The sequence below is a fragment of the Rhyacophila brunnea genome, unplaced genomic scaffold, assembly GCF_057557595.1.
Source record: "Rhyacophila brunnea isolate RB1 unplaced genomic scaffold, BYU_Rbru_1.0 scaffold_17, whole genome shotgun sequence".
NCBI lineage: Eukaryota > Metazoa > Arthropoda > Insecta > Trichoptera > Rhyacophilidae > Rhyacophila > Rhyacophila brunnea.
The window spans coordinates 20,760,645-20,786,363 of NW_028232827.1; the positions used below are offsets into that span (position 1 = coordinate 20,760,645).

The 25,719-nt window shown below is 30.3% G+C and overlaps 1 protein-coding gene across 1 annotated transcript in view; it reads left to right on the forward strand.

Moving 5' to 3' along the window:
* The first annotated feature begins 654 nt into the window (after positions 1 to 654).
* The window catches only part of LOC147073813 (kazrin-like), a 66,666-nt gene continuing 41,601 nt past the window's right edge, over positions 655 to 25,719 (forward strand). Inside the window, exon 1 of the mRNA XM_085944695.1 lies at positions 655 to 678. Within this exon, the coding sequence (XP_085800821.1) occupies positions 655 to 678 (24 nt within the window). The remainder of the gene's footprint in view (positions 679 to 25,719) is intronic.

The following is a 25,719-nucleotide window of genomic DNA, read 5'->3' on the forward strand; positions in this document are numbered from 1 at the left end:
TGCAGTCATCGCCTGATCGCCAGTCGGAGAGCGATATTCGACCTGTTCGCATGTCAATTTGTTTTGTGATCGCGTTGGAGTAATATATTCTTAAATCGTGTAAAGATTACTAAAAAACGTTCCGCATGTACTTGAAAAAGAAAACATGTCAATGAATATACTATTATAATTACGAATATAATAATAAACATGACATTAAAAGGACACATGACACATTTTTATGACAAATTATATTTCGTTCGGCTCGCGTTATTTGCACAATCCGCGCATCGCCTAGTCACGATATTTTTAGACTATGTATCAGCTTAAGTATAGCCTTAAGAATAATGCACGGGGCTCAATTAATTTGGCGTATTTTAAAACATGTTTCATGTATGTTTAATAATTTATTAACATTGAAACTAACGAACATAAGATTAGATGATAAAATTTCTAATGAAACTTTTCCCAAATTTAAAACACCTCAACTATATACATATTATATCTAAGCTGTTTTTTAAATTATATTAATTCAATAAAGAATATTACATCCTCAAATCCTGTGAAATATTCGTTGAATGAAAAAAATAGTCTATTAATTATTAAGATTTATAACACTGGCGTCAGATCATTAACCCCTCCTCATGGGTGAGCATCTAAGTGGTGATGACAATAATGAATGACAATGAAGGCCACAAGGTAAAACTCCTCAATCTTGGCCTTAAGACGTCGTAATTTTCATGTCATAAAACTACATTATCATAATAAAGGCCATAAATTGCATGCTCCGCTGAAAATTTTGCCCGCCATTACAATATAAGGCCGGCAAAATTCTTCACGACCCAATTAATATTCCAGTCACGAATAAATTATTCTGCGCTCTGACCTTAATATCACTAACGGTTTACTTAATAGTTGAGTGTCTTTCGTTTCTTTGACCTGACGGTGAACCCATTAATAATATTATTATACCTACCTACCTATCTTACATTTTATATAGGTAAGCATTTTATTATCCGAGCAATCTTTCTCTATGGTTTATGAGCTTCACGTTTTTACCTACTAGGGGAGAAAACGGCGCTGTTTCAGCGTGTTTAACTTTTCACTAAAAATAGAACGCGCATGTGTTTTATTTAAATAGCGTCAACGTATTCTTTATTTTAAATTATTTAAAATCTTCCTCAGGAACCAAGAACGTTGTCGAAAATCTTTATCTGTATAGACAGAGCCTAAATAATATAACTAATGCTATTTGACAGCTTGATGTTTGTTGCAGGGAAAGATTGATGGTAGAAGTAACAGAAAAACACCGCTTTTCGTGATTTAATAACTTCACAACGTAAATGATAGAGCTAAGATCGCTCTAATTGTGACCGTTAGAAGAAGAATACTGCATTAACTAGGTCATTCCAAAAAATTGATAACTATATGAAGCTACCAATGGTTGCCATAACATATGAAGATAGCTGTTCAAGATAGGCAAGAACTACTCATTTTAGTTTTAGCGCGTTTTAATAATTCTAATATTTTCTATGTGTACCGTTACTTTTTCTCTAGTTTAACTCTTTTAATATGTCCAATCGGTCTAGATATAAAACACATCGCTGGCGATTGTATATGTATATAAAAATAGTATTGAAAAATAGGACATGATTCTGATATCAATATTTCTATGCACGGCGCGCTTTCGTGTCCGTAATGTTTGTTTTTGTTTCAGTCGTCTCCATAAACGATAACTGGGTAACGATCGGGCGTCGGTATAACAGCCGACGTCCTTTCGTGACGCTCTACAGCGCCGCGACGCCTTATCTCGGTCTACGAATCGTCTGCTAACTGAAACCTAAACAATGTTGACTGGTCGAATACTCTCGACCTATAAATGGAAACACATTTTGTTACAAATACTGACACTGCAAAATTAGTTTAGAATTATTTACTAAACCATTTTACTTGATCGGTCTATCTATCAATCTTCAGATAACTAAATCCTTAATAACTATAACTATTCATCAAATAATTCACAGAGCTTAGAAATTTAACAGTCATTATTTAAAATAATTTGAAAACACTCCAGAAATATACATACAAAAAAAAATCACTGAAACGGAATACTACGCCGGTGGAATTCAAACCCGCATCTATTGGATTTCGGTCCACGTGCTTTCTCAATTGAGCCAATTGCATCCCTATATAATTACAATGAGATTAACTAGTATTAAGTATAAATTAAGCGCTCATCAAAATGACAATCGATTTTTTGTGGTTTAAGTCAAGGTAATAATAAGGCACCTAGCCGGCATCCGAATCTTTCCATTTTACAACGTTTTTCTTAGCTCGTATTCTTATTTGTCCGGTGGTTCTTTGTCAGGTACAAATCTTGCAATCGATTTTTAACTAACTTCCCGACTAGCTAGACATTTGAAACTTTTAGAATATATCAGAACACGATGCCAATGCATTTTTTCAATACTTTTAGCCATCTTTAAGTAGAATTGAATTCATTTTCAGTTAATTCTGTTTTGTATGAAAAGTTATTTCGACACCATTATTGGTTGCTAGGGCTCTGGGGCCCTAGCAACTAAATTATTAATATATACGTGCGTTACTATGGAAATCAATATGATATGTCAAGTACAAATTTTTTTGATCAAGTCAAGTTTATATGGTTCAACAGAATTTAAAAACGTTTTATATAAAAAGTTCCTTTTATCTTGTAATTATTTTATCTTAACATACTTGCACTTAGTAATAATTTAATAAACAATTTTTTTAGAACGAATAATTCACATATTTCAAGAATGTAACATTAATTATCGAACATTCACAATTTGGAAATACCTCAGCAACTTGCCTATTAGAAAAAAAAATTGAAGTAATTGATATGACATCGGCATCGTCATTTGTAAAGAACTTCAGTTGCACGATACTAGTTACTTTCGTCATTATTAATTAAGACGCAGGTGACTAATTTTCATAAATCATTTCAAGTAATTTCAAATTTCACGAATCATATTTTTTCCAATTTGTATCTAATTGACAGAAAAGCAGAAGATATCTGAAACACTACAAAAATCCAATTTCAGCATAAATTTTCTAAATCCTTAAAACATAGCAATAATTATTAGAATAGAGTATAGATTGCGGTAATTTATTACACCGTAATTGTACGAGGATTTTTTTTTGTAATATAATTTAACCATTTAAAAATCAGTGAAAATAGATAACTAGATGAGTATAACTATTATACAATAATGTACATATATAAACACACTAAGATATCAGAATATGTCAACATAGTGATTTAAACGTGGAGGTCTTGGGCACTGACTGATGATGATATTAATTAAGCTCAAATTTTTGTTTAAATGATAATATATATTCATTTATTATATTTTTGTATTCAATTTACAAAATAACTTTTATTGTGTAAACAAGTTGGTGCAAATATTACTTATTTTGTGTCAAGTTTATAAACCGCTTTGCGACGTTTAAGCCGATTTAGTGTTTTAAATATTATAATGATTTTACGCTATTAGGTAAAATTTTAAAATGAAGATTTGGAAAAAAGTGAGTATTTTTTATTTTTTAGACCATCTTCTTATGTTCATAATATAACCAACACCATTAGTAGGTTTTTATTAGGAATGAAAATACAAATTTAATTTTTATAAAATTCAATTTTTAAATAAAAATAAAATTTCCCTGTTAATCTATCAATTGTGTCACAAAATAATATGTCAAAATATGTGATACAACGAAAATAATATCATGTGGGTCTAAAAAACGGAAACAAAAAAAAAACCTTTTCAACGCGTGTGTTGAAATCGGATCAATCTAAAGTGTAGCTATTTTTATCCGCTCTGGAATAGCTGCGATAAAACCTTTATCTTCATATCACTTTTTCGTGGTAACTATCGTAGTAATTCTATGAAACTACACTTATCTTGATAGATTGTTGTTCTTTAAAAAAAAGTAGAGCTTGTTATTTGTGTGAATAAAGGTGAAACAATATTCAAGTCAATATAACATATCTGAGTTTTTAAGTTAAACTCGTATATAATCAAATATTACCTGTTTAATACTTGTATTCTTATACCCCATTTACACTTGCATTGATTTAATGCTGAAAATACGTATTATTGCGGCCATAACAAGAAAATTTACGTGTAAACACTTATTCTCGTGTAAGGTACAAGATTGCATGCATGCATTTAAAATATACAGAAGTTTCATAATTTTCACGTGAGTACGGTCTCTATACTGACGATGATTGTGGTCATTCTGGAATAGGTACTGCGTTATTCTGGATCAGCGTTCTTTGATTTTTCTTATATTTTGCGAACCTTGTGAAGAACTCATTCACTTGGTCACTTCTTGGTCAGCTCACGCTCTGTCCCTTTTACCAGGCATACTTGCGATTTTGTCATATGTGTGCCTGCGTCGTATTGTAGGAATAAGTCATTATACCAAAGCCAACTATATACAAGCCGTGACACTGACCTAAGAAGTGAAGATTTTCGATTGCATATTTCGTTCAATTTAATACCATTTATTTAAATATGCAATAATCATCAATTATGAGAAATTGCTAGTACTGTTATCAAAGATTACAGTTTTGTGTCACGGCCTGACTACAGTGGCCATTGTATTTGTGGCGATCAACGAGTTCCGTGAGAATAATTAGTGTCAGCAAAATCCTGACGTTCGAGTAGTTCTCAAATTGATATTGTTTATTTAATTATTATCAATATATTATTCAAAGGCCGTCGGCAGTTTTGAATATTGCTGCGCCGAAAATAATATTGTTTATTACATATATTTATCTTACATACAAATTTCACACAATTGAATTACTACTTGCAAATAAGCACTTTTCACTTTAGCAAAATTTTTATTAATATTATTTATTATGTTAAAAATGCATTTTCTCACCGAAAACCTGGGATACTCAGTGTAAGCATTTACAATCGAGACGGATTCAATAAAAAAGGTATCATGATTTAACGAATATGTCACTCCATATTTATCTTGGTAGAGAACTGTCACTCTGTATCAACGTGTCTCGGACCAAAATATCTACTTCGCTGTTATCTTTCATCATTGTAGCTATGTAAACTGTACTTGTCAATCTGTCAAATAAACTCGCCATCTTCGCCAGTAGCTACAAGTCTTCATTCTTCACTCATCTCCTCATCCTTCATCATTATGTTTGCTGCAATGCCTGTTTCAATGCTAGAAAGCAATATCACTAAATCGTTTTTACCGTACCTCTGGTGCCACTGTACAATGATTCACCTATACGATTATTCGGACACACTGCTCTCAGTGACCCAAAAATTCTCAAAAGGGTGCAGAGTATTTGACTTAAAATGCTCCGATGACTTCACAAGTTAATAATGATATGCTACAGTTCAATATTTCCCGACGACAAACATTATCATGCGGGTCGCAAGCACAAAACAAAACAAAAACCTTTCGGCGCTTGGGTAGAAAACGGATCAATGCAAAGTGGCGTTATTTTTATCCCTTTCGGAACGGTTGCGATAAAATCTTTATCCTGCCATGCGAGCCGCATCGCGGACGTAAAAACTTCAGCTAGCCGCAATTTGTCCTTTGATTTATCGCGACTGATTAAATCGTTAGCAACAGATACAGTATAATGGTTTTTTTCGTATTTAGTTTAGGCCATATTGTATTTATTTAATTTTGACAAATATTCTTATATTATCGTACGGAAGTAGTAATACAAACACCGATAATCCTACATTATGCGTCAATTACATTGAGCTACTTAACGAGCTGTTTGTTGGCGAATTTTAAAGCGGGCGATTCAGCTACTGCGATTGTGATGATGACACACAAAACTTTCCATTCGCTGAGAAGCCAACAAGCTAGCGACTATTTTGACAGAACGTAGTTCGTTTTTTACCGGGAGGTCTCTACTACGCTCTACTGCGCAGACGCAGTATGCTCACACGCTGGCGTGTAGCGTGTAAAGTTGACCAGCTTTCAACTTTTCTCGGTAGACTGTTTACAATATGCTTGCTAGCTTGTTCGATGATGACACTGGGCGACTTTACAAGCAGATTGTAAATTCGCCAACAAGCAGGTCGTAAAGTAGCTCAATGTCATTGATGCGTTAGACAAATATTGAGAACTTCAACATAATAAAAATGTGTATTCATATTTTTTTGTCCATTAATTTGATATATTATTTATTACAATCTAAATTATTGCAACTCAAAAAAATTAAATTATTATTATTAGATTATTATTGCTGTATATATTTTTTGGAGGCAAAAATATCATGTAGCATATGGAAATGCAATGACTCTTCTGGATTGCATACGTGCCTAGAGCGTCGGCTCTGGATCGTCCAGGATGGGGTTTACCTTAAAAATGATAATTGTGATTATACTTTACTGTTGAGAACACTTGAAATGATTGAAATGAAATGATGAAACTTAGATTTGTTAACAAAGAAATAATATCACACTTTTAGATGAATAATAAATGTCGAACAGAACGTTTTAAAGATTTTATTAATAATATTATAAAAGCATATAAAATAAAGTTTAATATTTGATAGTAGGTACTGTTATCAAAACGGCATTAAAACACATTTTTTACACAAATAAAATATTTGAAACCGTATCAAATGTTTTATGCAGTATTGGGATTTCTTTTAAAAAGTAATTTTGTTTTTAAAATTAAATGTTGGTTAGTCCACATGATTTTATCCGACAACTCTATAAACAACCGAGTTTAGTATATTTTTGCCTTGCAAAACATTTGAGTTAGTACGTTTTCACATAACTACGACAATATTATTATTATACACATTACACAATAAATTTGTGTAAGTATAATAATGCCTGAACTATTATATGATTGTAAAACTGTTACATATCATTATTAATTCTAAAAAAATCGTTGGTACAACTTTCCATACACACATCACGGTTTTAGCATTAAAACCTTTTATCTGACATTCAATATTTTTGACAGAGGGGAGTTAAAATTTTATACAACAGCTATTAAATGAAATTAAATAAAAACAAAAATAAGTTAGTTTATTTTTTAAGGAAACTGTATTTTTTTATATTTAATTTGATTTCCTTATTTTTTTTTTATAAAATTTTAATTACTCCTATCAAAAATATTGATACGAGATGTTAATCTTAAAGCATTAATATTATTATTTTTCAATCTATATACGACATTAGGCATAAATATTGTATAGGTATAATGATTTCTTTTATCTACACTCTATTCCCACTCTCTAGTTTAAATCATTGTATGTGACATTGAACAACAGCACATCGCGCGACGGTTCTGGCGTAGAGTTTTATATTACTGACATCTTTAAAACGTATAGCCAAACCTTTCCAGTTATAATCGAACAAACAATACGCTTGTGGTAATAAAAATGCACAGTTTTCGGGTCTTTTGAGTAGATCTATACTGATATGCTGAAAAACCTTTCTTCTATATAGCCTAAACATATATAATTGAAACGAAAAAGACCTCTTGCTTACCAATTACGTTAGCCATAACTGACTTCGCATCGCGGGAACTTCACACTTCAAAAATGACATTCTACTATTTCATTATTTCAGATTTACTCAATTAGTTAATTAAAGACATGATTTTATGATCCGATAAAACAAAATTAGTAGTATAAAAATTTATCATTTAGAATTTAATATATATGTATATTTGATAGGTACATTATACAAGACTTCCTTACACTTTTATTCCAAAATTATCTCACAAAACCATAGACGTTGATAGACATATTATTATGAAACTAGAAAAAATATCAGGTAGTAGTGCCACCTGTCAACGTTGTCGATGCGCTCAATAATACTATGTATCTAACAATAATATCATAAACAAAACGATATAAAGTAACAATGTTCATAGATAAAGAGCGCGTCGATTAAATCGGTAGGTATATATTTCGATAAAGCCGGTGTATTGTACGTGCGTAAGCGTATGAGCGAAATGTATAGACGTGACTAAGCGATTAAGTGCAAAGCTTAAGAGAGGGGCGCAACGTGGGTGATATATGTATGCAATCACGCAACAAAGACGCAAACTCATGCAAATGTATGTACGCCAGCAAGAAACATCCTATGCGTTACAGGTAGAGTGATAGACACAAACAGATATATAAATCAAGACAAATATATTTTCAAAAATAAATTATAGTTCAAATACAAAATTATAATAACTATTTAATCATAAGAATGCCATACTTTATTATTTCTCAAATAATAAGGTTGCTGCGTCAGAAAAACGTTATGAAGTTATGGAAAAAATGAGTTATTTAAAAAGTTAGATAATTTAAAATGTCATTATTGCTCTCCTGTAATTATTTATCAATATCGGCTAACTGCCGTTACTGACTTTACCTGAGTGATAGATTTATTTATTGCTATCATAAATATACCTATCATATTTTATCAATCAAACACGAAATCTACACATAGTAAAAATATATCGACAACATATTTGGATTCAATATTCAATCTTGTTTAAGGCTATACAGCTGGAGCACGGTCTAAAACGATCGTGACTATGCGACGTGAAGATTGTGCAAACGACGCCTGCAGAACAAAACATAATTTGTCATAAAAATTCAACATGCGTCCACTTAATTTTCAGTTTATTGTTCTATTAGTAACAATAATAATATATTCATTGACATGTTTTCTTTTACAAGTAAATGGATAATGTTTTTTAGTCATCTTTACACGATTTAAGAATTAATACCCCCGTCGCCATCACGAAACAAATTTACGTGTTCACAGCTCGACTTTCGCTCTCCGATTGCCAGCGAGTTCAAAATTTCATCGCACCTATAGTTGAAAATTATTTTCCGTTTCACTGAAGTATTCTTTTAATACAAACCCAATAAATTGTACTTATAATGAGTTAGAACTATGGCGTTGAAATGTCAAAAAAATATTATAAAATGTGGCGGTAGTTGGCTTTGAAAGTAATACCCTAATTTAATCCAAAGTCTTATATTATCGTTAAAATCGGTTGTTAAGTCTCTGTGTGTAGTAACAGTAACTTATCTGTTTTAAAACTTAAGTGTATCTTAGCCGAAGTGTTAATATTCCAAGGCATGTCGAGTTTATAGAGAAGGCCTTAGAGCGTGTTCGGAATAACACTGCCTGTTTACGCGGTATCTATAGCGTTATCAAAATAGAGAGGGCGCTTTGCAAACAGTGCGTTTTAAAGACAGGTTTCCGGGCTAACTAAATGTGGGCACATTTCTCAACATAATCGAGTCAGCGGTAGAATATTATTTTCCATACGATAGACGCTTTTGAAGTTCACATGTGTTAAAGCCATGAAATAGTCGAAATATCATCCGAATTCTAACTTTTGTCAAATGCACCTTGTAATGAAATTTTCTTATAGTTCCTTGCTTTTTTTCAAATGCATGTATATATTATATACTTTTACCTCTCGGCTAGAAGTCCGTCAAGAATCTTATTTAGGATTTGCAAGTCATTCATCCGTTGTGGGTTATCTGTACGGGGTGTCTAGAATCCTTACAATTTAAATAGTTCGTCATTGCGCCGGATCGTTCATTATTCTACATTCATCATGGACCCATAAAATCCAGTCTAGGTTAGGTTAGGTTAGTTCCATATTCTCTCGTGCCGTTATAGTCCAGACGTAAGGCACTGGCTTCTCGTACGGAGGCTCCGATTCGATTCCCGGTGAAATCACAATATATTTATGTAATTTTCTCATAGCCTGGGTATTTATAAAACTACTACAATACTGTGTCACCAATACTACTCTCATTGGACCACATGTTCTGTTTAAGTGTTAAAAATTATCAAGAAAAATAATTATAAATACTCCTTAATCATTCTTGAATCCAAAGGATCTAGTCTAGATTAGAGTATTTATAATACCATGTTCATCATCCTAAGTGCGCCAGCAGGAATAACTCCATGACTAAGTTGCAACTATTTTTGACAGAGTAAGTAATTAATTAATGAAAAATAGATAAATAAACTAATAAACTGATTATGTTTTCAAATATTGCTCTCTCATATAAAGCTAAAAGCGTATTTAACACTCCATTATATATTGAAATAGTTTGAGTTTTCTTGTCATTGTTTTCCATTCTGATAAATAGTTTTTTTTTTCCTAAATTTACATATTTTCACTTTAAATTTCATATTGGTTTAGTTTCTTATACTTATATACTTTATCATAATATTGATTTATAATTAAACGTCTTTGAATCCATACAACGAACGTTTCAATATCAATCAAAAATACATCTGGGACTGAAAACCCTCTCATATACTTCATAAATAATAACAAAAAAAACACACCTGATCTGAATGGCGAATCGAATTGAAATAATTTCCATTGCGTATAAATTTTGATTACTACAAATAAACAACCCTCCAGGGGGTGGGTGAGGAAAATTTTCCAATGAAATGAAAATTGATGACTCCGCTACTATGCTATGTAAGTGAGTTCCGGTCAATATGGGGTGGCTACCTCTATGGAATTCGTAGCGCTCCTATTTCTGCGAGGGTTAATTCACCCCCGCCCACTCGCGGAGGGCTGAAGAATGAGTATGGAATCAGAATTCAAAACCTCATTATATTCCAAACATACTGTTTCAAAAATAAGTCTACTAAAATAGTCGCGCTATTTTTATCTCATCTCAAATATATCTGATATCATGAATTTACATAAAAGAGCTTTAAGTTTATTTATATCTAGATGTTTTTCTACGAATTCAATTTTATTTATAGAAGAAAGACTGATGTGCATGTTAATTTTAACGTGTCTATCAGACTTATATACAAAATACACAGTTTTTATCTGTACATAATCATCTTATGTTTGTATTGTTACTGTACGAGTATTTCTGTAATTTTTTAATTAAATACATTCGCTATAAACTATTTGCATAATATATTCTCCCACTATAAAATTAATACAATATATTTAATGATTTCTCTTCATCATAAGCCTATATATCCACTGCTGAATGAGACTTATCCGATTCCTCTCGGTACATTACGTTCCCAGGTAGACTCAGTACAAATTTATAAGACGGTTTTGTGTAGCTTTTGTGCTAAAAAATAATAGTTTAAACTAAAAAATTATATACAATAAAATTTAATTAAAACAACTGATAATACTGACTATTTATATCGGCCAATGAGTAGCCATATAAAGCTAATTCTATCGGATAACAAATATTATGTTGGTGTTATTGACCGTCTTAAATATTAAATTCACCTCTACTTTACTTTTACGAATTAGCAGTACTTTTATAATGTTTCATAGTACATTAAAAATATATATATTATTTATAAAGATCTTCCTTTTGGTAAATACTTTAGTTTTACTATCTCTCCATAAAACTTTGTTTCCGGTGAGATTGCTAGATAAATAATAATAACGGATATTGCAATGCCTGATAGTATAATGATATTATTATTTATAAGTGAAAGATACGACTGAGGTGCAAAATGTTTGGATATTGTTTGACCAAATTTAATATAGATTTTTTTTAACAGTAAAATTAAAATTTATACTTACATTCATTTTCGCACTGAGAGTTTTATTTATTTTCCATGATGAATAAACTAGTTCTTTTCTATCCGTTTACTAATATCTTTCCAACAATTTGTTTCCAAAAACAAAGATATGAAAATTATTTTTATACTTTAATGTGCCGACGAATATATTTATTTTATCGTTATTATATTAATATACGTTAACTAAAATATCGACGTCTTATTATATCAAATTGGACAAGAACAAAGGAAATATTAAATTACAACAGGTACTATATATTACAATCCAATTTTTCTTCTTTTTGGGCAATATTTACATCATGGAATCTTGGCTGTCTTAAGCACTCTTTAATTCCGCTCAATTCTCCAGTCGATCACTCCTAGCGCTTGCACGTACCTTGCTTGAATACTTTACTAGCATTTAACAATCATCCTGATGGCTTCAACCAATTTTCCTTCATATAAATTAGTATTTTCGTACAAATTATATGAGTATCATACAAAAAAATTGTAATAGTTCGTCATCCGAAATTCAAACCTACCACACGTTTACTGATAGTATAAACTAGCATGTATTTTGATCATGACAGTCGATACTGCCATCTTTAAATAATACTTGTAAAAACAAAGTTTTATCCAAAGTATTAAACGTAAAATATATGTGCCTACTTTAATACACATCATACCCACTTCAAATAAATCACTTAATAACCCTTACCCACATTATCCATTGATCCACTGTCCCTGTGTTTACAAAATTACTTTTAATAATAAATAATAACTCGCCTTTTTATGGTGGACAAAATCCAACATAAAATGACCAATATTTTGAGGTCCTAACGCGATTGCAATTTGTATATTGACCACGAGCAGTTCTACCCGTTCTTTGCACGGAAATCCGCTGTAACTCTTGTTAGGTACTAACATTTCCATATTTTCACTTTCTCATACGTCTATAGATACATTTCATCTCAGTGTCGAATTTAGGGAGATGGAGGCCTTTGAATGGATATATTATAAGCCTCTTTGATGTTAGTTTCATGTATGTTTAAGCTTTGGATAATATTGTATAATTAATTTATGATAATTACCGGTCTTTTTCAAGATTTTTCAATAATTTTATATTTTTATGATTGCTTTAAATAAATTTGAGGCTCCCTTTAACTTTTCTGACGAATCTATTGTATCATCTGTGTCAAATTAAATCGCCGCTAGTCATGAGGATTATTTATTTGCATACCTACCGCATCAATCTTGACATACTAAAAAATCTTGGACCTGGACATTATTGATCAAGTCTAAAAAATACAATCCATTCAAATATGTATGTTCAAAACGTAAAATAAACTTATTGAACAAACAAGTATCTAGCATTGGCAATTAAAACACTGATATATAATATATAAAATGTAGAAATGCATTTCAATTAAAATATATGTAAAATAAAACCTATATAATAATATGTACCTATAAAAAAATACACCGAGTGAGCTAAACAGAAGACATATCTATATTTTAAGAATTTATAAAACAATAAACTCACATAACGCAATTGAAATTTTTAAATTAGATCGAATATAGTTTTCACCATGTTTTCATAAATGGCAGTTTAGTTTTGCACCTTGATAGACTATTGATACTCTTGTTTCCTTATATAGTTATCAGGTATACACCAACTAAAATAGAAGAGCTTTCATTTGCACTATATATAATTCGAAGCTAGGTTAATAATGAATGAATGCATAAATGATTATGGCGTATTTCAAATATGTTATATAATAATATTATATAATATATATTCACCAATAGTTATTCTATATTAAAATATTTTAATTTTCTGACGTTTTAGTTCCTTCATAATTGGTATGATGAAAAAACATATTACGCTAAAGGTATGTTTCAAAATTTTAAGCTGCTTCAAAATTTACCCTCTATTTTCTTCTTGGTCGTTCCCTCATGGTTGAGGATCATGACCATCTTGGAGTTTTTTTTATCTTTTGAACGACCAAGACTTTCCACCCCTGTCGATCCTCTGCTTCTCTTAGGACAGAGTGAATGCTACTCCCAGTCAACTCCTTCAGTTGGTTACTTTGCTTTCCCTGGAGGCTACCCAAAACTACCAGTACTGCCAGGTTTTTTTAAAAATATAAATAACCATGCCCTTGTTTTTTCGTACAAAAAACTGCAAAATGTACCTCGTCCTCAGATATTGATAATAATTTGCCCAGGACAGCTCCAAATTCGAAAATGGCGGAGAAAAAATCAATGTTCTATAATTAACGTCTGACTTTATGAATTTTCAGTTGTTACATTATATTTTATGGTGCTGAATACTAATTTCAAGATAAACTTTATATTTTGCAATTGAATTACCATTACATACTAAGATGATGGCCAGAAATCATATTTTTTCCAATTCTATTGATTATTTTTATACAATTATATTCTAGCTATAAGTGCACAATTCGTTGGATTTTCTAATCTAAAAATGTCGCCGGACTGTTATATCAATAATAATTTTCGTCGGCATAGTTAACGTGAGTAAATACTTGTTTTTCTTTTTTAAGTGCCGTGTCTTCTACGAAATTTCCTAATTATCAAATCGATCTTCGTCTTTTAGAACCCTAACAGGAACAACTAAGTTGTCCTCTTATGAAAAAACACTCTGTGATATTTTCTTTCTAATTAGACTTTTTTAGTTCTCACATATAAGAAGGTTATATTGTTACTAGGCAACATTTCTAAAATACTTTAGAGCAGTGGTTTCCAAACTGTATGTTGCTACGCCTCCCTGCTAAAAAATCTAATCTTGGCGCCTCCCCCCCTTTATTTCATAAAATAATACAGACACCTTTTTAAATATCATCATATCAAAAATTATCATTTAATTATATCAATCATCATATAGGTATCATGTCAAATTGCAAACGGATAACCACATATTTAAAATATTTAACAGCCTCGAAATATAGCAGCGCCGCAGGCTACTTTCTTTTACTATTAATAAAATAACGTGAAAAATCCATTAGCAAATTAACCAAGAACTCAGTAAATAGATTTTTGTTTGCTTCAATATATCTGGCGCAGAAATCATTTAAAAGTGGCAACATGGCGAACTTTTTTTTTAGTAATTTTGATTTCCAAAGCCCAAATATTTTATGAATACCTTCATTTCGTCTTTTTAAATCAGTTTCTCATTTTTTTTTAATTTCAACCAAATAGACAAGTTTAACAACAAAATTATCGTTCCTAAACAAATTTGCCTCAAATTTTAACATTATGATTTAACCCTTTTATTTCATTTTTTCACGAGATAGCCAGTACGCTTCACAATATACCTACTATAGAAGTGAGGTATTATAAAATTAGTCTCTATATTTTCAGACAGGTTTGCAAATAACCTTTTATAGGATGGTTTTATGTAGTTTATATCTAGCGGCCGTTTTATAAAATAAGCATTTGTAAACTGCAAACCTGTGGCTACATTAATTGTGTGAAACGTCTCGCGCCTCCCTTTGCAACACTCCGCGCCTCCCAATTTGGAAATCGCTGCTTTAGAATGAATACTGATACGTTCTTTGTAGTTGTAATATAATATGGCTATGAATAAAATATAACGTCCGATTATTTTCTACCCACATTCTTATGTCGTGTAAAATATATTATTCAACCTAATAAACTATCGCTTTAATGAAACATAAGACAACCCACCTTGGCATGTTGCAATAGCTAAAATTCCACGAATATTTCCTCCCGAGTATGGTTAAGTAACATTGTACGAGCACACCTGCCATAGGTAAACCCGGAGCCAGGGGAAACATATTTCAAAATGGAATATGTAAATATTGATTAGCAGTTCAAATTAGCTCGGAGCTACTGGCAAGCGGTCTGTTCCATTAGAGCCACCAGCCAACTGACTTTGTTATTTTGCGATTCAGGAAAGTTGAGCATCGAAATAGCTATAAGGGATTAATCTATTATATTATATACCTATATATGAAATAAAAAGTTGTTTTCTTTATTTCGTCCAATTTTGAATATTAACCATAGATTAAGATAAAGTTTGGAGTTAATTTGGTGTTCTTTTGTTTGAATTTTACTGCCGTCATTTTGACATATTATTATTATATACCTACCTATATACAGTTATTTTTACAATGAAAATTTGGCAGATGACCACATGACCATTTATCATTTTTTGGCGGTAACAGTTTATCCCATGTAGACAATTAATTATAAACCCATTCACTGCGGACCTTTTAATTAATGTTTAATTACATCACTTAAATAACATGCTAATTATATCCAATGGCCACCTGATGCGCAACGCACCAGTTGCGTTGGTCACAGTTAATTGGTTAAATACCATTTTCTGTCGGCGCAGGTGCTTCTCGATCCAATAATTGTTAATTTAAAATTTTATATTCTGTTCATACATTTCGATGCATCATTATCACACACTAAGATGAGGTAAAGTTATATTAGGTTGGAGTAGATTAGGTTGGGTTAAGTTAGGTTAGGTTTGGTTTGGTCTAAAAATAAAGTTATAAAAGGTCATGCGGTCATCTGCGGCACTATTAATTACCTAAAATTTAATTATTATTGTTTTTTTAAGTAAGATAAATGAATATAATATGTCAACAAATGACCTCGTGTGAAGCTGGATACTTCAGCTAGATAGATTACAAAAGTCAAACTATTTCACATACGTTGCACCAAAGTGACCGGTGGAGTAAAAGCGGCTGATATATTACGAAAACTATCATAGACCACTCGGAAAGTGAAAAATAAAAAAGCCCATGGCCACCTACCTTTTGATTAACAACCGAACGCGTTGCCAATTGCGCCACTGAGGCAGGCTTCAGCATGTTTTTTTTTTTATTTCTTGCCTTATTCAAGTGCTACAAGTCAAAGGATTCGAATCCCGGGTCTGGTAAATTCAAATGTTGTTTTTCATGGTATGCCTGGTTGAGCATGTGTTACAATACCTCTTTGTAAGGGATCCACATCAGAAAGAGGCTGATGTCACAGTTTATAAAAATATATATTTTTTAATTCTATTTTTTGATGTTGAAAATAAATAAATTTTCTTTACAATTTAGAACTATTGATTTAAAATAGGATTGCTAATAATATTCTTATTTCAATTTAGCTGTTTTTTGTTTATGAGATAGGATTATAAAAATATACATAAAACTTTAATAAGGTTCTATTGATATAAAGATTGTTATATATTATATATATTGGATTACTTTATAGAACTAGTGATACAATTTCAATAAATTGGTAAGAAATGTTTATTTTCATTACAACGTTTTTATTAGCTCGTATTTTTGTTTGTCCGATAATTGTTTGTCCAGTACAAATCTTGCAATCGATTTTTAACTAACTTTCCGACTAGCTAGACATTTGAAACTTTTAGAAGATATCAGAACACAATGCCAATGCATTCTTTTAATACTTTTAGCCATCTTTAAGCAGAATTAAATTCATTTTCAGTCAATTCTGTTTTATATGGAAAGTTATTTCAGCCGTAAAAAGTAAAAGACTATTATTGCTTGCTACGGGGGTGGTCCCAGCAACTAAATTATTAATATATACGTGCGTTACTACGTAAATCAAAATGAAATGTCAAAATGACATTTCATTATTCTATATTTGTTTGTTTGTTTTTTATTTACTTCTCATCAAGTACAAGTTTGAGCATATTGAGCATAATAATTCAACAGAAAATTTAAAAACGTTGTATATAAAAAATTCTTTTTATCTTGTAATTATTATTAATTATACTCATTGTTAAAGTGTTCTCTCTGTTCTAGATCGTGCCACCGATAAAATGTGTGCACATACAAACGATATAAAAAATAACAAAAATGCATCCAAATATAAAATATTTTACTCTGCACAAATCAATAATATTATTATCCATACAGAATCGTTTGCACGCAAATTTAGAAAAAAATTGGTTTATTGAATTTTAAGAGTAGGTTTAAAATTCCATGCAGCGGTTACAATAGTGCTTCGATGATTACCAATCTTCATAAAAGAAATAGCGCTTAAAGAAGATGAATATACCATAAAGGACAAAAGTGTAGGGTAACCAAATTATTTATTAAATTAAGAGTCTCTAAATCTATGTCATGTTTTGTTATTTCGTTTGATAAAAGTATTGTACAAACTTAATCATTAGAAAGGTTAATCGAATATTTAGTGTAAATTTGTGGCAGTAAGTATCAAATTATTTTTATTCAAAAAAAAATTTCCTTCCTTATATTTTATTAGTTGTAAGTACACCAAACTAAAATTGTATCTCTAATATTATTTGTACTTTAGAACCAGTCTTAACTCCAATTTTGCCGGAAATGACTAAGTAAAGTACATATTTTGTACCTAGCTAAATTATCATATTATCTTTCATAACAAATTTACCTTTTGGGGCTATTCGTAATAGAAACCTGATCTATTCCTGATAGAAACCTGATCTATTCGTAATAGAAACCTGATCTTATTAAAACTATAAAACTGTAAGTAATATTATGTATAAAATTACGTTATTCAGAGCATTTTCTCTTTGAACTTAATACATACTGACTTAATTGTTTTGATTTTTGTATTATTGATAGTTGCTATTATTGATGGAAAGCTTTTGCACAAAATATAATGGGTATGGATTCAAATCCCATTCAAACAAAAAAAAATCGATTTGCTATTTTCTGAAGCTATTACAAATAATGTAAATATTTAGCTCGGCGCAATGTAAGCGTTACGTATTTTTTTTTTTAAATATTTACGTCAAGATATTTTGATGCGGTACACATTGTGTTTTTTATAAAATGTTTCAATTTTCACTATTTTTCACGATTTTTTCCTAGAAAACTAATTGTAAATATATTATCAATTAAATATTAGGGGTTTTTAGATTGGAAATTATAATTTAATGTTACTTAGACGCAATCTTATTTAAGATAACGTAAAAGCTTACTTATTTACTTTGTATTATTTATATTATCGTATGGGTATGTAAATTAAACCAAAATACATAATACTATGTTTTTGTGTGTCATGTCCAATGCATCGATCGCGGGATGGATTTAGTTCGATGTCCCATGAAAATTGAATTTGCATGTACATTGAGTTGTAATGTCTGATTATATTTAAATTTATAAGGAAAGGCTTTAACCATTAATGATTGTTATGTTTATGTCTTTAATCAGATTATTTGAAAGTCGTTTTCAAAATAAATCAATTGTATCACTTGATTCATATTGTATCGCTAACGACCTGATGTAAGAGTAAGAGAAAGAGAAGATGTAAATTGTTTCATCAGTATGCAGTAAGCTTTTTCTACATCAGGAGAATAGTTTGACAATGATTTCAATGAATATCTGAAAGAATACCAACACTTTCGAGGAATGAGAAACTGTGTAGTTCTTTGTGATATATGTTGTTTAATTTGCGACGCCTCAGTGTCCTTGACCAAATAAAATGCATACGTTCAAATTGAAGAATTACAATTGAAGAGTGAAGTGGATTAAAGCCAGTGTTGATACTGAATAGTAGATCACAGCCCACTTGAAGTATAATATGCCTACTCTACGTAAATATATCGTAAAATATGTATAAAAAATAACTTTCCAAGAGGTGACATGACTAACACGTCAAATGGTGACACTATCAAAAACTCATTCATTCAAATAAAATACACATAATTATTTTATTATAATAATGAGCAATTTACAATAAATGTAATGCATTATAAATTGATAATAGATCTTCTCACGTTGGTCACTTTCCATTTTCAGTTTAACGCCGCAAAATTTTCACGTAAATAATGAAAGTTTGCGTAAAGTTTTCGGTCGAAAACTTGAATCGTGAGACGAAGTTGTTTTATCGAAAATCCTGACACTTTTTCTTCGGTTTGTCAACCTAAAAAACAAATTGTATGTATTTAGACTTTGTGTGTGTTTTACCTTGAATAAATCAATTCTTAGGCTTCCTTTTGTGGAAAATCTCGTAAGTAAATTGGTTAGAAGTGTTAGGACATCTCACGGCAAAAAATATTGTTATTAGTCAAAATATATAATAATATTATTATATTTCATTATTATATTATATTTTATTATTATATTATATAGAAATTAATATTTCCTAAAATACACATATAGCATGTTGTAGACAACACCTACCAAAATTGTTCGGTCAATAATGGTAATGGCAGAGATATTGTGTTTTTTTATGACATATTTATTTTGTAATAAAACACTTGAACGATAGCAAATTCGCCGAAAACACACCGCCGAATCACAAATAGCTGAAAATCATTCAAACTGAGTGTAATTTTCATCGTTCAGCTTTTTGCCGAACTGGTAATATCAATGTCATTTTAAAATATGTATCATTTATTTAAAATACAATATTTGCACTAAATATATTATTTCTAAATAAATATTTAATAGTTTATATTTTAGCCTTTTGTGTAAATCAATACATTGTAGTACGTATAATAAATAAAATCACGAGTAGAATAATTAAAGGTATTAAAGTAATTAAAGGTAGACTTAGTCACCGAAATTATTATTTAATGTTCAATGTCGTGGGTCTCTAGTTTGAAATCTGGGTCTGGCAAGTACACATAATATTGTTTTTCAATTTGTGTATGAGTCAGAGTGTGGACCTAATAGGTTGAGCATGTGGCTGACATCCATTGTTCGTAAAAACAAAATCTGTTAATACACACCTCCACTCTGTGAAGGCCCATATGATCTTATTAGGATCGGCCATGGTCGAAAAAAAAAATTTAAAAAATGTTCAATTCGCGAATTCTACACATTTATGTTATATTATCTTTATCAAATAAATGCTAATTACTTTTTGATGGTTTTTGTAATTGTTTCTTCATACCGGACACGAACATTTTCATGTTGATACTTATCCATTTACAAAAAAAAGAAACATTTTTGTATTCATATTTTAAAAATGTCTCATTTTCCACTTGATTATTTATCTCTCTCTTATCGATATAGCATTATATTCTGCCTATTATCTGCACCCAGTAAAAATTCAATATCATTAATTGTATTGTGTTTGTAAGTATACATATATGAACGTATTATTATACATACAGCACAGTTATATAAAAACCCTGTCTCTGTATAATATATATTTTCATAGAAAAATTCTTGAGTCTAGGAAAATAAATTTAACGCGTTCGTTCTATTGTCAGTGGACAATGCAAAGTCTATTGAAAGCACTATTTCGGTATTTTTGCCAAAGAATCGAAGGCACGTAACCTACTTAGACGACGTTCCTGCCATTCGCTAGAAATAATGGCCACGCTTTATAGTTTTATATAATGGTCAGTCGATATATAATATTATATTCTACAGATGCTGTAATATTATATAGTTGATATATTGTATTATCATAATAGATAGCGTATCCAAAACTACGAATAATCACAAAATGTTAAAAAATATTGTGCAGCTTTCATTGTCAAATAGTTTTTTAAGTTATACTCCTTTAAGCGCGTTTGGTAAATCATAGCAGAGTGTATTTTTGGCGTGTGACATGGAACACATAATTTATTTTTTCACACAAAAAAATACACTCGATTAGATTTGAACCAACGATTGTTCGGTTATCAGCCGAACGCACAATTATTACGCCACAAAATGATACTGCAATCGTGACGATAATACAGTATAATATTATAGTTTAGATTTGTTCCGTTGCCTAGGCAGCGAATTTATTATTGTCGGCCATTTGCGATTCCTTACGTAAACAAACTATTTAACGTCATAGTGGCAGTTGTTACTTTAAAAATAAAAACAACGATAAATAATTATATAATTTAGTAATATAAGTTAAAGTGTATAGAAATAAACCAACGGCGTTTCAATAAGCGAACCTTTTTCTTGAGTGTGTAATTTAACAAGATAATTAAGAGCTAGTCGAAGAATCCAGTTTATCACAAGTTTTGTTTTTGTTTTGTTACGCCAAATAAGTATAACTTCTAACGCGCGCACATAAGTAGGTAAAAACTCCGATTTTTTTTTGCAGATATAAGTTTAAACGAAATTTGTTGAATGAAAAAGTTAGTTTTTTACTTACATCTAATATTGTCTATATTTTCTGAAGGGCTACTATCTATATAAAGATATAAAACATGGGATATCTTTTTTGGGAACTAAGCCTAAATAATATACTCGTATACATAATTTTTGAAAACACTTAGAAAATATATTATGACGAATAGAAAAAATCTTTTTGAAAAAAGTAAGATACCCCGCAGGAATCTAACCTGCATCTCTAAGGTTTCGTGCCCATGCACACAGACCACTATGCTAAAGGTATCATACTTAATTACGACACATTTTAACTAATGCCTCTTATAGTACTTTCTGAAGCGCTTTCTAAATTGAGCTACTATTGGCTATCGGCTTTTGTATTTTAAATCAAAGTAGGTATTACTTTCATTACTAACCGACATCATGGATCACTCCAAAATATTTTTGTGTTGTAGCTTTCTTCAACACTAAAATATCACAGATCACAGAATAAACCAATAGATAATGAGCTAGACAAGAGTATGCGATGCGATAGACGAACTCATAAAGTTTTGTGGATGTACGTGGCAGCGAAGAATTTAGAAACGATAAGAGTGGTGGTGGTCATCTAGCAGTGGATCGATGGTGATGATAATGCAATTGATTTCAATCCTCATGTTTTTTTATTAAAGTTGTATAGAATGAAAATTATACTTAACTAAAAAAAATAATATGCCTCAAATCAAATTTTTTCTTAACGCTTTACCACAGAATGGCACTAGACCTTACCACAAGTGGCTTTCACTGTCTCCTGTCTCACTACGATTTTCTCCAGTTTTCGGGCCTTTCATCCTGTTTCAGTCACCCTCCACACAATCAATCCACCTCTTCATGGTTTACCTCTAAATCGCTTCCGCTGGGGTACACACCTGATCTAGCTGACTCCCTATCCTGAGCTATCACTCGGCTCGGCTATACAGCTCGGACTCGTTGTGACTGGTGAATTTAAGAATCTATCAATGATGTGGTGTTTAAATCGCTCATTCACCACATGGTTCTGCTTTATTTATAAGCCCATATATTTGGTTGATTTGTTTTATTACGATAGATAACAATACATTATCAACCCTTCCAGGAATGTATATAATATTATAATGTAATGTGTAATAAACCAAAATTGAAATACGTATCGAATTTAGTGAACATTTCAGAAAATTGCAAAAATAGCTTTTTTATATAAATAATATATCCTTCAACTGAGATTCAGTGTGTCTAAATTTTTAATTGACACAATGATTGATTTAATTTACATCTCACGTACGCTCTCACTTTGACCACGTCAAATAATTGATAATACATTATTCTTTTTTCTCTCCTAAATATTGAAATATACATGACGTTATTTCCAAAATTAATAATTAACTTTATATACTTTCTATTTATTAAAAATATATTCATTTAATATACATAATTTGAAATCATCTCATGCATATACACACTAGAAAAAATCATTTTGTAGAAAAAAAATATGACACCGACCTGTATCTGCTGGATTCATGCCAGTATGCTTTTCCAATTAAGCTACGGGTATCTTATTAAATTACGACGATTTTTAACTTGTAGTTGTTACATGAATTGCTTATCGAACTGCGTTATAATGTTAGCGAACGGTTTTAGTAGGTATATTAAATTAAGTTAAGTATCAATTAATTCTTTAATTACTAACCCACGTCGCGGATTACTCCATTATTTAGTTTTTATGACGTACTTGCTAATAATTTAATAAACTGTTTATTTAAGTAATTGGTTTCACAGTTTTAGACTGGGAATAATATAAATTGCATCATTCTTACTTCAACTATTTTTCATCCATCGCTCACTTTGTTATGGAGATATGCATGCTGGACATAACGCATAAAAACAGAATAATTATATAAGACAAGAAATAAGAGTATGCGATGTAATCGAGTTTGATAGCTCGAAGAAGAAACATTCTTTGTACACTAAATTTATTATAGTCATCCATTCATCCAGGTTGATGATCATTCTAGCATAAAATTAGTCAAATTCTTACAATAGCATTGATATTCAAAAATAGAATATAGATTAATAACTGCGTTTGTTTTTGAATTTAGAATACCCTTACACGTTCAATAGAAAAACTTCGCCCATTGATACGTATGTCCATAGAGAAGACGAGGGTTTTTAATGGAATTAATAACGTCCTGTCTAACTTCCACATTATAATAATCCCCGGCTCCCTTGAGACGTCTGAACAATATACTCGTAAATTAATTTATCTTAAATGGCATATCTAATACAATAACGTCTGGCTGAGTTTTTTGTACTTATTAGACTCTACGTCTGTTTACATCGAATAACTCAAAAACATGCAGCTACTAGTTTAATTAAATACACCTAACAGAAAAGAAAATTCCTATTTGTTATTTTTGTAGAAAAAACATTATTTTTCATATTATTTTGAGCATTAATATTATTATGTATATAAAAATAAATATTCGTTCGTTTTCGTTCTCTAAATACTTTTGTCTCAAATATATAGCTATACTTTACTTACAAAAATATATAATATAACTATAAAATTCCTGAATTGATAAAGTTTGGTTAACTAATAAAGTAAAAAACAAAGTAAAAAATAAATTCAGTAACATATTGATTGTCTGACAACTCGAATGGAAAATTCAAAACATGATTATATAAATTATTGTATTTCTTTCAAACCATTAAAAGCCAGTTTTTCATAAAAATATTAGATACGCAATTTCATTTATTTGTTATATTTACTGATTTTTTCTTACAGATTAAACGTTAAATTAATAATAATTAAATAATTTTAAATATTACATCATAAATAAACTACGTTTATGTTTTTAGTGTACTTTATTCTTCGTTCAATTTAAATAATATTTCGTATTTTCAAATTAAAAATATTTACACCGAAGAGGATTTGAAATATTTTTTTTATTTTACCTTTTAACTTTTTAAAATATTCATTTGAATAAAAACGTGTTAAATATTATCAAATATTAGGTACAGCAATTACCTTATTAATTAATTATTAAAACTATAATTTTAGAGAAACCCTGACACCGTCTATGAATCACAGCTAGCATGTGCTATTAATAATTACTAAGGCGGCTGTCGGCAGCTATCCATGGTAGTTAATGATATTTATGTATTGAGGTGTTATAATTGTTACAATAACTTAACCGTCTAAACTGTCAAAACTGTCTATCTCGCTCTACACGTTAACACAGCCAAGAGAGGGGCTGTTAAAACATAACCCTTTTTGACAGTTTAGACAGTTAACTTATTATAACAATTAACTTCTCAATACATAAATATGATAAACTACCGTCGATAGCCGCCAATAGTCGCCTTGTGTATAGAATAGACCCACAAAGGTAGTTTTAATCATTAACGGAACTTTAAATTGCATATTGTTAACATTTTTTTCTGATGGAGTTCCAAATTATAAAACGGATTAATTATTAATTGAACCTTTTATATACGTATTGAAATTTTAATATAATGATGAGAAATATTATTTTTAGTAATGTATGGGTATGTTTCTGATGTATTACTAAAAAATATATACATATTTACTTCATATCATTGAGTAGAATCATCGCTGATGCACTGTCGATATAAATACGATTGTTTCAAATTTATTTTTATCCGTGTGTTATTTAATTGTATGCAAACAAAAAAATAATCCTTTGTTATTTTTATATGTTTGAATTGTTATCGTTTATATCAATATCATCAATCAAACATTAAAATATTGCAATTTATTAAAGAAAAATTGATACAATAAACTCTGCTTTTCATTCAAATACCTTATAATAGTAAATCAAACAAATGTAATTTCCTCAAATATTCATAACATTCTTTATAATCGGAAGCCGGTAATAGTCAACCAAGACGATGGTATTTTATATATAACAGGCATACTATTAAATGTAACTTACACTTCCACAAACTAGGATTATCCAGGTACCACAGATTTAATGGGAACTTAAATACCTAACGGGTATGGAGTAACAGGCAACCGATATCGAGTGTGGAAGAATATGGGATAAACTTAACTCTTTCAG